Source organism: Opisthocomus hoazin, chromosome 3 (assembly GCF_030867145.1).
Source record: "Opisthocomus hoazin isolate bOpiHoa1 chromosome 3, bOpiHoa1.hap1, whole genome shotgun sequence".
NCBI lineage: Eukaryota > Metazoa > Chordata > Aves > Opisthocomiformes > Opisthocomidae > Opisthocomus > Opisthocomus hoazin.
Window position 1 is genome coordinate 14,375,734 of NC_134416.1, and position 10,905 is coordinate 14,386,638.

General features: G+C 50.5%; 1 protein-coding gene across 1 annotated transcript; it reads left to right on the forward strand.

Moving 5' to 3' along the window:
- Positions 1-581: 581 nt before the first annotated feature.
- Positions 582-8,894, forward strand: C3H8orf76 (chromosome 3 C8orf76 homolog). The gene is made up of 6 exons (XM_075415611.1): positions 582-748; positions 838-933; positions 3,641-3,784; positions 4,552-5,069; positions 7,367-7,499; positions 8,607-8,894. The coding sequence occupies exons 1-6, from the start codon at positions 635-637 to the stop codon at positions 8,808-8,810; spliced, it is 1,209 nt and encodes a 402-aa protein (XP_075271726.1). The 5' UTR covers positions 582-634; the 3' UTR covers positions 8,811-8,894.
- Positions 8,895-10,905: the final 2,011 nt, after the last annotated feature.

Here is a 10,905-nt window from a genome sequence, read left to right on the forward strand (position 1 = left end):
AAGAGACGGGTTCATTAGTGCATTTTTCAGGTGAAGGAAGTACAAGGATGACTTTTCAGCTCGCCTTCTCCAAACCTGTGATTAACTGGGACAAAATGGACCTTCCTGGATGAACGGACCGGCACGGCGGAGAGTGGAGACAGCGCTGCAGTACGTTTGTCATTCAGCCTGTGTACAGGCACGTCGTGAGGCAGGGCGCGCCCCTGGGGAGGCTGCGGCTTCCCCTCGTGCCCCAGAGCCGGCTTGACGAAGCTCTCGCATCGGTCGTCGCCTTCTCCCGTCCCGCTTTCCCGTGGCACAGTGTAGGGGGCTCTGGGAGGTCCTGGCACCGAAAGCCCGAGATTTCACACGTTTCCTCGCCTGCCCCGGGGCAGAACCGAGCTGAAACGGGGCAGTCACCGACGCGCGCACCCACCCCGGCCCAGGCGTCCAGCCCAGGCGCCGACAGAGCCGCCCGGTGGCGGCGCGGGGCCGAGGCCTGCCCGGGGAGCCCGACCCAGGCACCCGGCGGGCCGGGCCGCGGCGGTCGGGACTACAGCTCCCGGCGGGCCGCGCGCCGCCCCGCCTAAGATGTCGGCTGCCGCCCGCCTGCCTTGCGGGCCGCGCCGCCCCTGACTCGCTGCGCCTCCCCGGGATGGAGCCGGCGCCGGGCTGGCAGTTCGAGGACTCCCTCTTCGCCCCGAGCCGGGAGCGGGGCCCGGGCGGCGGGGCCGGGCCGCCCCGCGGGGCGAAGCACTGCGAGCCCGGCGTGAGGAGCTGGGGGCGGTGGGCGGGCCGGGCGGGAGCGGGCGGTGGGGCGGCCCGGGCCCCCCTGACGGGTCCGCGCTGTGCCCGCAGTGGTTCGGCGGCGCGGCGGACGGCGGGGACGGCGCCGGCGGGCTGACGGCCAGCAAGTTCCGGGCGGACTGGGCCTACCGGCGGCGGGACCTCGAGGTACGCCATGCCGGGGCGGCGGCTCCTCGGTGAGCCGGGCCGGGTTGGCGGCCGTGGGGGCCGCGGCGTGCGGGTGTCCCTGCTCCTGCGAGCCGCCGCGTCCCTCGGAGGCTGTGGGGTGGCGGGCAGCCGCCTGGCTGCTGCTGCTGGCCTGGCCCGGGGCTTCCCCGCTGCGGTGGGAGCCGGCTGTGGCTGGGCTGCCGGCGGTGCGTGAGGGCCTCGCCGTTACCTGTCCCGCCGCTGCCGCCTCCCCTCGGCTGGGGCTGGCTCTGCCTGCGGGGAGCAGTCCTGCTCCCCGATCTCCTGCTGCCTGGTGCAGCCCCAGGGCCTGTCCTCGCTGCCTGCTTGCTGAGCCACCCTCACAGAATCACAGCGTTCACAAGGTCGGCAAAGACCTCTAAGATCACCAAGTCCAACCACCCGCCCAACACCACCCTGCCTGCTAAACCATATCCCAAAGTGCCACGTCTACACGTTTTTTAAACACCTTCAGGGATGGTGAATGCACCACCTTCCCGGGCAGCCGGTTCCAATGCCTGGCCACTCTCTCAGTAAAGAAATTTTTCCTGATATCCAGTCTGAACATCCCCTGATGCTACTTGAGGCCATTGCCTCTCGTCCTATCACTAGTCACCTGGGAGAAGAGACCAACACCCGCCTCACTACAACCTCCTTTCAGGTAGTTGTAGAGAGCAATAAGGTCCCCCCTCAGCCTCCTGTTCTCCAGACTGAACAGACCCAGCTCCCTCAGCCGCTCCTCATAACACTTGTTCTCCAGACCCCTCACCAGCCTCGTTGCCCTTCTCTGGACACGCTCCAGCACCTCAGTGTCCCTGTAGTGAGGGGCCCAAAACTGAACACAGCACTCCAGGTGCGGCCTCACCAGTGCCGAGTACCAGGGCACGATCATTTTCCTGATCACCGATGCTCTCTTGCTGCTGTAGTCCTCTTTGCAGGACCCGGTCTGTTGTTACCTGGTTTGCTGGTGGCAGTCAGCCGCTTCTGCTCCGGTTTCAGCTGTGATGAAGGTGCTTGTTCCAGGCTATGCTTTGCGTTACAGGCTCCCTGATTTAAAAGCCCCCAGGCCGACTTCTGATTCCACTCCATTCGCCTTGCCCATTGGGTTTGTGGGTCTTTTATTACCTCAGCTGGCACTGAGTTCTGCTTTGTGGTGTTACTCCAGCGCTGCTGTTGCCTTGTCTATACCCAACAGATGCTTTCCGCCCTCAGCTGAGACACCCCGAAGGGGTTCGTGAAAGCGTGCTGAGAAGAGAGCTGCCTCCGGCTGTGGTCAGGCACAGCTGCTGACCCTCCGGAAGAGCAGACCGCGCCTTGCTGTGCGCTGTGGAGCCTCTCAGAGGAAATGACACCCCCTTAGATCTGCTAGTGGAGCAGGTCATTGCCTCCTAACCCTTCTCTGTCACAGTGACCCATATTAAAAATGTGTAGTCTTCTGTCTTACTGCGAGCCTGGGTCACTGTGACAGAACCAGAACTAGACTGCACCTGAAATTACAGATTTGAGAGCACCGACCTTAGAAAAGGGGCTGGAAATAACTAAGTGGGGGTAGCAATCTCGTCACTCACTGTGAGTACTTTTTTACGTCAGCCTAGGCCACTTGGTAGGAAATGCCAAGGACAAGCTGTGCCCGTTTTTCGGATATAGATGGCTGCAGAGTCTGCCTGGGAGTCGTAATGCCTGACCCTTGCCAGCTTGTATCGCTGTGTCACAGAACAAGGAGCAGAGGGGTGTCCTGCAGACCTCCTCTGATCCACTTTCACCAGTGGCTGCTGCACTCACTGAACGGAGGGGAGCTCCCTCATTTGCTTGAGAAGGAATGCGAACTTAACAGCAGGGGAGAAAAATATTTCAGCCATTTTGCTAGGAAGTATTTAGGGTGTGTCGCTTGGAAGCCCTTTCTGTTAGAACCATTAAAGTTTGCAAGGAATAATGAAATATTCATTTTGAGAGATGGGAGAATGAGTGCTGCTCATTAGTCTTGTGGTCTGAGCACTCATACGGAGAGGGAGGAACCAAAATTCCAGTCTTAGCTTCACTGAATACTTAATTTAATGTATTTAAATGTTAATTGGAGTCCTGATGAGTGCCCTGAGCATTCAGCTACAGAAGTATTGCTCATTCTTGGCTTTTTCCTTAGCCCAATTAATATTTAATTACTTCATGCAAATTAGAACCACCCTACAGGAGCGATGGAGGTTCGCCTTCCTTGTGGTATTCTCCAACTTGCTGATTGCTCATATGAGGTGAGGTACTTGCAGGGTCAAACCTTCCCGTGGAGAGCATCGTGGGTTTGAAAGAAGGTCCCCCAGTTTTTGGATGAGTGCTCTGATCGTTGAGCTAGGGGAAAGACACCTCGTGTCACACGTTGTCCAGTCGGTAGGTGATCCCTTCTGGGTCAGGCCTCGTGGGGGAGAGGTGGGCAGATGCGTGGTGAATCCTGCCAGGGCTTAAACACGAGCTGGGGTTGTGGTTGCACATCGCTGTCTGGATGTGGCTGTGTGGCACTGGGGCCCTCGTGCGCTGCTGGCAGAGGTTGGTAGCTGAGTCCGGAGAAATGAAAATGTGGACTTCAGCTTCTGCATTCCCTTTGTGACTGTGGTCATCACCAGAACATACTGTCAGGCTTACCTTCAAATGAAAATCTCTCACTGTTTTGTTTGGCTTTTCTTTTTGTCGACACCGCTAGAAGGCCCTGTGTGAATACTCGAACTGCTTACTGCTCTTACCTCCCAGTAACATTGCAATGAGACGGGATGTCCAGGAGGGCCAGGCTCGGTGTCTGTCTCGCCTCGGAAGGCACAAGGAGGCTCTGGATATTGCAGAGAAAATGGTGAATAACGCAGTCTTTCTTCTGAGCTTTGAACATGAAAATATTGCCGGTAGTTCTTTTATACGGACCATTTTCTGGAAAAATAGTCTTCGTGTGTATAATCCTTCAGGATGTTCACTGCTCCGAGTATTTGGTAAACAGAGGGTAACTGTCACTGCAGATGTAATCACTCTGTAGAAATCAGAACGCCCTGTACCACAACGAGCTCCCTGTGTGGAGAGGCTGGTTGTCCTGGAAGGGACTAAATATCATGCTCTGCCAGGCAGAATTAATGTAATGTAATAGGAATAAGAAAGGGGATAAATGAGTGCTTAAATCTTTCCACTATAAAAGTGACATTTCAAAACTCCCTTTTATTTCCATATACTCGCTGCCAAACTGCCACCAACAAGAGTATCTAACCACAAATTGAGTTTTTCCCGTAAAGGAAAAAGTCCAGAGGCTCCGATGTCTGCTAGAATTTTACTGTTGCTGTTTATTTTGTAGAAAAGGTGTTTATACCACAAACAAGTGCAGCTGTATAAAACTTTGAAGGCAAATAAACAAATGACTGCATTCGGGGCCTTCCTGCCTTTCCGAGACAGCCAGAGGGAATGCTGTCAGCGTGATCGTGCATGATCTGTATCACGTATCATTTAAAAGCACCGTTTTGCACAATCCAAAAACTAGTGATATTTGTGTGTCATTATGCAGGGGGACATTTTGTTAGGCTCTGAAGGATGGCTCTGTTCCACTCCTGGTTTTAATCTGTTATCTTTTGTTTCTAGAGAAGCGGCGCTACTAACACAGATCACTTAACGACGGTTCTCAACCTGCAGTTTGCCATTTACCAGGGTCTGGAAGACGTAGGGAAAAAGGTGGTGTGTCTGCAGCAACTGATCTGCTTACATCCTTTCAACCCTTGGTACTGGAAGTTACTTGCTGAAGCTTACATGAGCCTTTTACAGAGTGTGTCTCCGTCAGTCGTTCGGGAAACAAACCTGAATCAGTCCGAGGAGGTTAGTGTTAGTGACAGTAGTTTCAAAACATCAGCTGGAAGAGAGAGTGATTTGCAGCCTCACAGATGGGACGGGCAGAAAGAAGGCCCTGGGTCCAGCCTTGCTGCAGAGACAGAGAGGCAGAACGCTGTGACTTGTAGGAGCAGCCCAGCTGGAACAGAATTCCTCCGCACTCCGGAAGAACCGGAAAGGACGGGTGAAGGGAAGCGTACAGCCTCCGACTCCTGGGAGCAGAACATGTCAAAGAAAGTTGGGATAAAGGCATGTGCCTCGTTTATCAGAGCAAGGTAACTAAACGTATTCTTAGAGTAATGTTAACTTCTCCCAGCCAAGAACAATTTAAAGCATATTTTTCCCAGCCTTAGTATTTTCAGTTTACATTTTCAATTTAAACGTTAGTTTCAGCGTTGGCAGCGCTAACTTAGGAGCACCCTGCTGTTGCTGCGGATCTAAAAAGCAAAATCCACTGGCAGGGTAGCTGTGGACAACCTAAATCTGAGTGGAAAGAGTAAACCGGTGTCATGCACTGTTGAGAAGTAAGGCATTTTTTAATGACCTCATTATGTGAATCTTTTCAAGTAATTATATACAACAGCCCATTAGAGTATGGCTGTTTCCGGGGCTGGTATTAAAGCTGCAGCAGCAGCAGCAGTGCCCCAGAGGGAAGGCCAGCCAGCCTGCCTTCTGTGGGTGCCACCTGCCTTACTTGCTTGAAGCCTCATGCTTGAGCAAAAATGTATTTTATAATAATACCCCAATCTGCATAATGGGTGAGGTTGAAAAATGAACTCTGACAGGTGATTGACAGGGCTGCATTAAAAGGCTCTTTCCTTTTCTTCCCTCTCTTCCTAAAACTCTTGCATACAACAAAAATCCCCAAAACATAATTTCTCAAAGGGATCATTGGGAACTGTTTCTGTTAGAGTAGTTTTGGATTTCCGCCCCCCCCTTGCCTCTCAGTAATGTGTTAGTCACCAAACATACTTAAAGCCATTTTATAAACTTCCAAAAATGTTTACAGAGAACACTTCATAACTGCGCTGTTAGAGCAAGATTTAAGAAACCTTAAAAAAGATGTAGTAGCTTTTAACTGTACTCAGACTGAGAGATGATGACTGTAATTGCTACTTGGGAGAGGTTAATAGATTTAGTACTGATATTGAGTATTAAAGCTAGATTTGTAATAAAATAATGTGTGTTGCTTGTTTCGGTGTGTATGGTTCAGCATCGAGACAGTTGTAAATTGTGGGATTTCCTTGCGGGGCTGCACGGTTTCACCGTGTGTTCCTGTGGTTTGTGTTTGCAGGGGCGCTTGGCCAGGGTGAGCTTCTCCCCTGCCAGGGGCTTAGGCATTAGGTGGGTTGTCTGCTATTTGCAGGTCTGTTGGGTTTTAAGTGAGATGTGGATGTTGCATGAACATATGTGCAGGGTAAATTGCACCTGGAGAAGGGATGTTGGTGTGGCTTTTTGTAGGAAATAAGGTTCTGTGTTAAAGCATCGTGAACAATTGACTCGTCTAGTTTGTCAGAAAAAAAAAAAGAAGAAATGGTTTTGTTTAGTTTTCATTCTTTCTTACATTACATTGATGCATGTTTTGAAACAAAAATCCTTTTACAAATTAAAAATACTTCTAACTTTTACTTTGAATTTTTCAGTAAAAACTTTACTGAATTTACAAATGGTTTGTTGGCTCAGACTTGTAGATTTTGGTGTTTATAATGCTCAGATGAAAACTTTCATCTAAGATCTTAAGTCTTCTCTTCGTAAAAACACACAACTTTATTATAACACCTGCCTCATTTAGCTTTGGTAAATGCGATAAAGAAACTTGTTGTTGTTCTTGATGCATAAAGTTTGAATTAAACGTAGTTTCAGCAGCGATACTACTAAGTCCCAGTGGTCCCTGGGTTGAACACACTTAGATGCTTCCCCTGCGGAGGTGTTTTGCAGCCCTTGTGCGAGGCGGGCTCTGGAACCTGCCGCTGCTCCCTCTGGTCGAGCAGCTGGCGATGGGCTCCCTCTCTGACGCGAAGCCACGCTGCGAGCACAGCGTCTGACCTGCTCCGAGCCGCGGCGGTGACTTCTGGGGCACTGCCTTGAACGTAAAACTGTGATGGAAGATTTTAGAACATATTCCAGGAGAGGATGTTTGGTATTTGTCTAAACCCCCCAAATTTCTAGCTTTTCAGGTTAGAATCACTGCCATAGGCAGCAACGCGCTGCTGCCTCGTTAGGCTGTAAGAAGGCTGTGGGACGCCTGAGGTACTGCAGCTCATGCCAGCGGATCCGAGCTTCGCTGTTGAGCTGCGAGACGAATACGTGGGGGAAAAACGCTTGTGCAAAGCAGCCACAGCTACTTGGCGAGTTGTTGTTCAACAGTTCTTCTGCGTACTGCTGTCACAGCACGGCTGTACCGCACCCGTGGTGCATTGATACGGATGCGTTAATTTCTTTGCAGTTCTTGCCGTTGGCAAAAGTCAGGGAGAAGAGCTGTTCTGAAAGCGTTGTATTTTGTTTGGGTTTAGGTTTGCTGACTGACTCTTCTGCCAGCTGGGCCTTTATTTAACTGCCTTTTTCATTTCAGGCTTTTACTTCAGCTTACCCAGGTGCAACAGTCGTCCTTTGCTCTGGAGAATAACGTGAGAGCTCAAAAAGACATCGACGACAAAGTGGCACGGCTCAGTTTCAGTGACAGCTCCTTGCTGTGGATGACCAAGGTGAGGGGGCGTTTCGCTGTGTGCAGGTTCTCAGCCGTACGAAGGCTGGCTGAGGTACCCGGGCCAGCTCAGGCACAGAGTCCCGTCAGCGTGACACTCCCCGGAGCTCGTTAACTCTGCCAGGAAGCGAGGTCGATTAGCTGGGGCGGGTTGCCCTGGTAGCGTGCTGTCTGGGAGTGACAGCCGTTCCCGTGTCGCGCTGGGCTGTGCCACGTGGCGTGTCGCTGGGCCGCTGAGATGCTCCTTTCGGGAATGCTCGGGGGTGTTGGGTTTCTCCTGGGACTTGTATCTGCAGATACATCATCGCTGTGCATTTCCCGGGGTGCAGATTGTATCTCGGGAATTTCAGATGCCATAGAGTGAATCACGAGTATGAAATGGAAGTGGAGATCACTTTGATGGCCGCAGCAGTGTTAAACACTTCCAGAAAAAAGTATTAAACATCTTCAGAAAAAAACAGAGATGTCCTTTAACACAATTTCTTCCTTCTGTTTGATGTACTGGGTTCTAGTTTTAAAGAAACACAAAGGAGGAGAGTAACCTCGCATGACTGTATTCATAGAGATTAAACATTTTGAGTGCTGCCTGTAGAGATCCTGACGTTCATGTTGGGGAGCGGGAGGAAGCCAGCGAGGTTCCAGCGTTGCTGTGGGTGCTGCCGCTGTCGGTTAGCGAGAGCCCAGCCGCTGCCGGGCAGCCTGGAGGGATCTCCTCCATCAGAGGGCAGCAGCTTGCAGGCCATCTCAGGGTTGGGAAGGTTGGGAAAAGAACTCCTGTGCTCGCCTCGCTCGGTGGGACAGCCCCGGGAGGAGATCGGGGTGCTGGTGCCGCGGCGAGGTGAGCTCTCGGTGCGGAGCTGGGCGGGGATTTCCCCGCCATCCCCCCGTGCCGGTGCAGCCAGAGGCTGGGCAGCGTTGTGCGGACGGGGAGCTCGGGCTGGCGCTGCTCCCTGCTCGCAGATGACTCCAGCGTGACTTGGAAACTTCTGGACGGTGGGTCGTTCATGTGGCAAGGGCTTTTCTGGTAAAGACCGGTGGTGAATGTCGTATCTGCTGTTTTCTCTGCAAGTGATTTTCTTGTTTCCCGTCTTTCTTACTCTGTTTGCAGGTTATGGGGCAGGATCTGATACCAGAAAAGCTAAAAGAGGAATCGCAGGGTGAGGTGAAGTGCATAGGCGCGTCAGCGCTGTCGTCATTGGTAGCTGCAGCAGCTGGAGAATTTGAAATCAAATGGTTCGGTGATCTCCAAGATGATTTATGCTGCTGGGACAGAGAGTTCTATTCAGATCTACATCTCCCACCTGTAACTTAAAGATTTTATTGTATTTATTCTCTTATCTCCAAGTGATTATGGAATGATACATACAATAAAGTTCGTATTACATTTTTTTAAGAATTCTTGTTGTGTGTCTTTTAAGAATACATATAAATCTGTGCATTTAAACTCTTAACATCTCATCATTTTCTTTGTTCACCGATTTGTTTGTATTTAAAACAATAAGGAATCCAGTATAAAACCGAGCTTTCCGTTCAGCTTTCAGAGGTCGCTTTCCATCATAAACCTCACTGTGCTGTGCCTGAAGCACCTGTGATTTTCTGGGGCCTGGGTGCCGGTGGGATGGAAGGTTTCCTTTGTGATACCCAGTTTGAAAGTTTCTTGGTATCAGTTTCTATGTTGTTGCATTTAGACACATGGAATTAACCATTCTCTTAATTGATTTTTTAAATATTTCTGGATTAATTGACATCAGAGTGATTTCCTGTTCAGAGCTAGATAGGTAGAAATCTTAAATACACTTATGCTGAGAAATTGTCAACAAGAATAATACTATGTTTTAGAAAAAAATGTAAATGGTAAATATTTAACTTGGAGCTGGAAGGAGATTTTCTTCAGAGCGAAGTATTTTTTGCAGGCGTGGAACTAGCTGTAGTCTTGTCTTCAGTGTGCTAAGAGGAGGGAGGAGAAAAACTGTCGAGGTGGTCTGTATGTACTGAAGAGGGTTTAGTCAGATCATCTCCTTTGTAAAACCCTGTGAAGAAGGAGATCTTTGCTGTGAAAACTGGCAGTGGTGTTTCTGCGTCACACAGCTCCCCACGTTACGCTTCCCATTGCTAATGACACCCCTTTGTGTTACGTGCTTTGGGCTCCCATGGAAAAAGGCAGAGATTATCCTGTAGTTTCTTTTCCTGGAAATAATTTACATTTGAGGCTAACAAGGTGTGCTCTTCCCCCATCTTCTCCTAAACCGTGGGGCTTAAACTCTTTGCAGCTTCTTGTAAAAGTGTTCTTTAATGGATATAGTTTAAAAGCAGGAATCTCTTAGACATAATTTGCTGTGACTTTTCTTCATGTTTTCCTGTGTTTTCTTTGTGAAGTACTAAAGAGTGCTGAAACTAAGTAACTCACAATTGAATGGTAATTCAGCGTGTGCGAACGCACTTTGTATCTGCTGCTGCTAGGTGAATTTTAAAGCTTTGAGATGCTGGTTAGGGAACCTGTCCCTGGTGTAGCCCTCTGCTAAGCTGATGTGAAACCTCTCCAGAAAAATGGAATATCGCCTTCAGCCATGTCAAATTATCTTTGATAGTTTGGTGACTTAATGCGATTAAAGCACTTCCCGGTCAGCTCGTTATGAAAGGTGATGGCTCGGCAAAGTGTACTTGGGTAAGCATTAATGCGCTCAGAATGGGTTGCAGAATACTTGGCTTAGTCATGCGTGTGCTTTGCTAGGTGGAAATTTTTGCGTGCGTGGGTAGAGCCCTGCATTTGGGCGGCAGTGAAGCCTGCCGGAAGGGCTGGGGAAGCTTTTAAGACTAACTGGTGTCAGAAGTTTTCAGCAGAGACTGTCCATAGTGTGCTGGAAATTAATTGCAGTGCTGGCATCAGCAGTAGCGTATCTTACAGCAGGCATAGCAAACAGGGAGACCTTGATGCCAAATATGTCAGAAAAAAACCCTGGAGCAGAGGGTTCTCCCAGTTTTTACTTAAACTCACAGTCATGAGTAGCCACGTCCAAAGGCTGTGACTTGTTTTGCCACAGCCCCGGAGCAGGTCCAGTAGTCAGGACACCAGAACACGGCTTTGGTAGAACCGGGTCGGTACAGACACTTCACGGGAACTCGCCAAGTGATTGGGCTCTGCTGTTCGGAAGGTGCAGACAGCTTTGGAGCTGTTCTAGCAGCAATTTTAAAACTTGCCAAATGTTTTCGTGTTGTGGCTGGGCTGTCCAAAACCCACCGTGGCTGGCCAAGGTGGTGCAGAGAGCTGCTGGTGCGCCTGGAGATGGTTTGGCTTGAGGTTGTCCTGAGACTGGCAGCCCAGCAGTTAACTCCCCGCTGGCTCCGGGAGTGGAAGGCAAGCGGTCGTTCTTCAGAACAGGCAGAGTTTTCTCAAACATAACAATAAA

Bases quoted from the DNA above. Each gene is read 5' to 3' on its own strand.
- C3H8orf76 (XM_075415611.1), top strand. From the start codon at position 635: ATGGAGCCGGCGCCGGGCTGGCAGTTCGAGGACTCCCTCTTCGCCCCG. The intron at 749-837 runs GTGAGGAGCTGG...CTGTGCCCGCAG, and splicing joins CGAAGCACTGCGAGCCCGGC to TGGTTCGGCGGCGCGGCGGA. The intron at 7,500-8,606 runs GTGAGGGGGCGT...CTCTGTTTGCAG, and splicing joins CCTTGCTGTGGATGACCAAG to GTTATGGGGCAGGATCTGAT.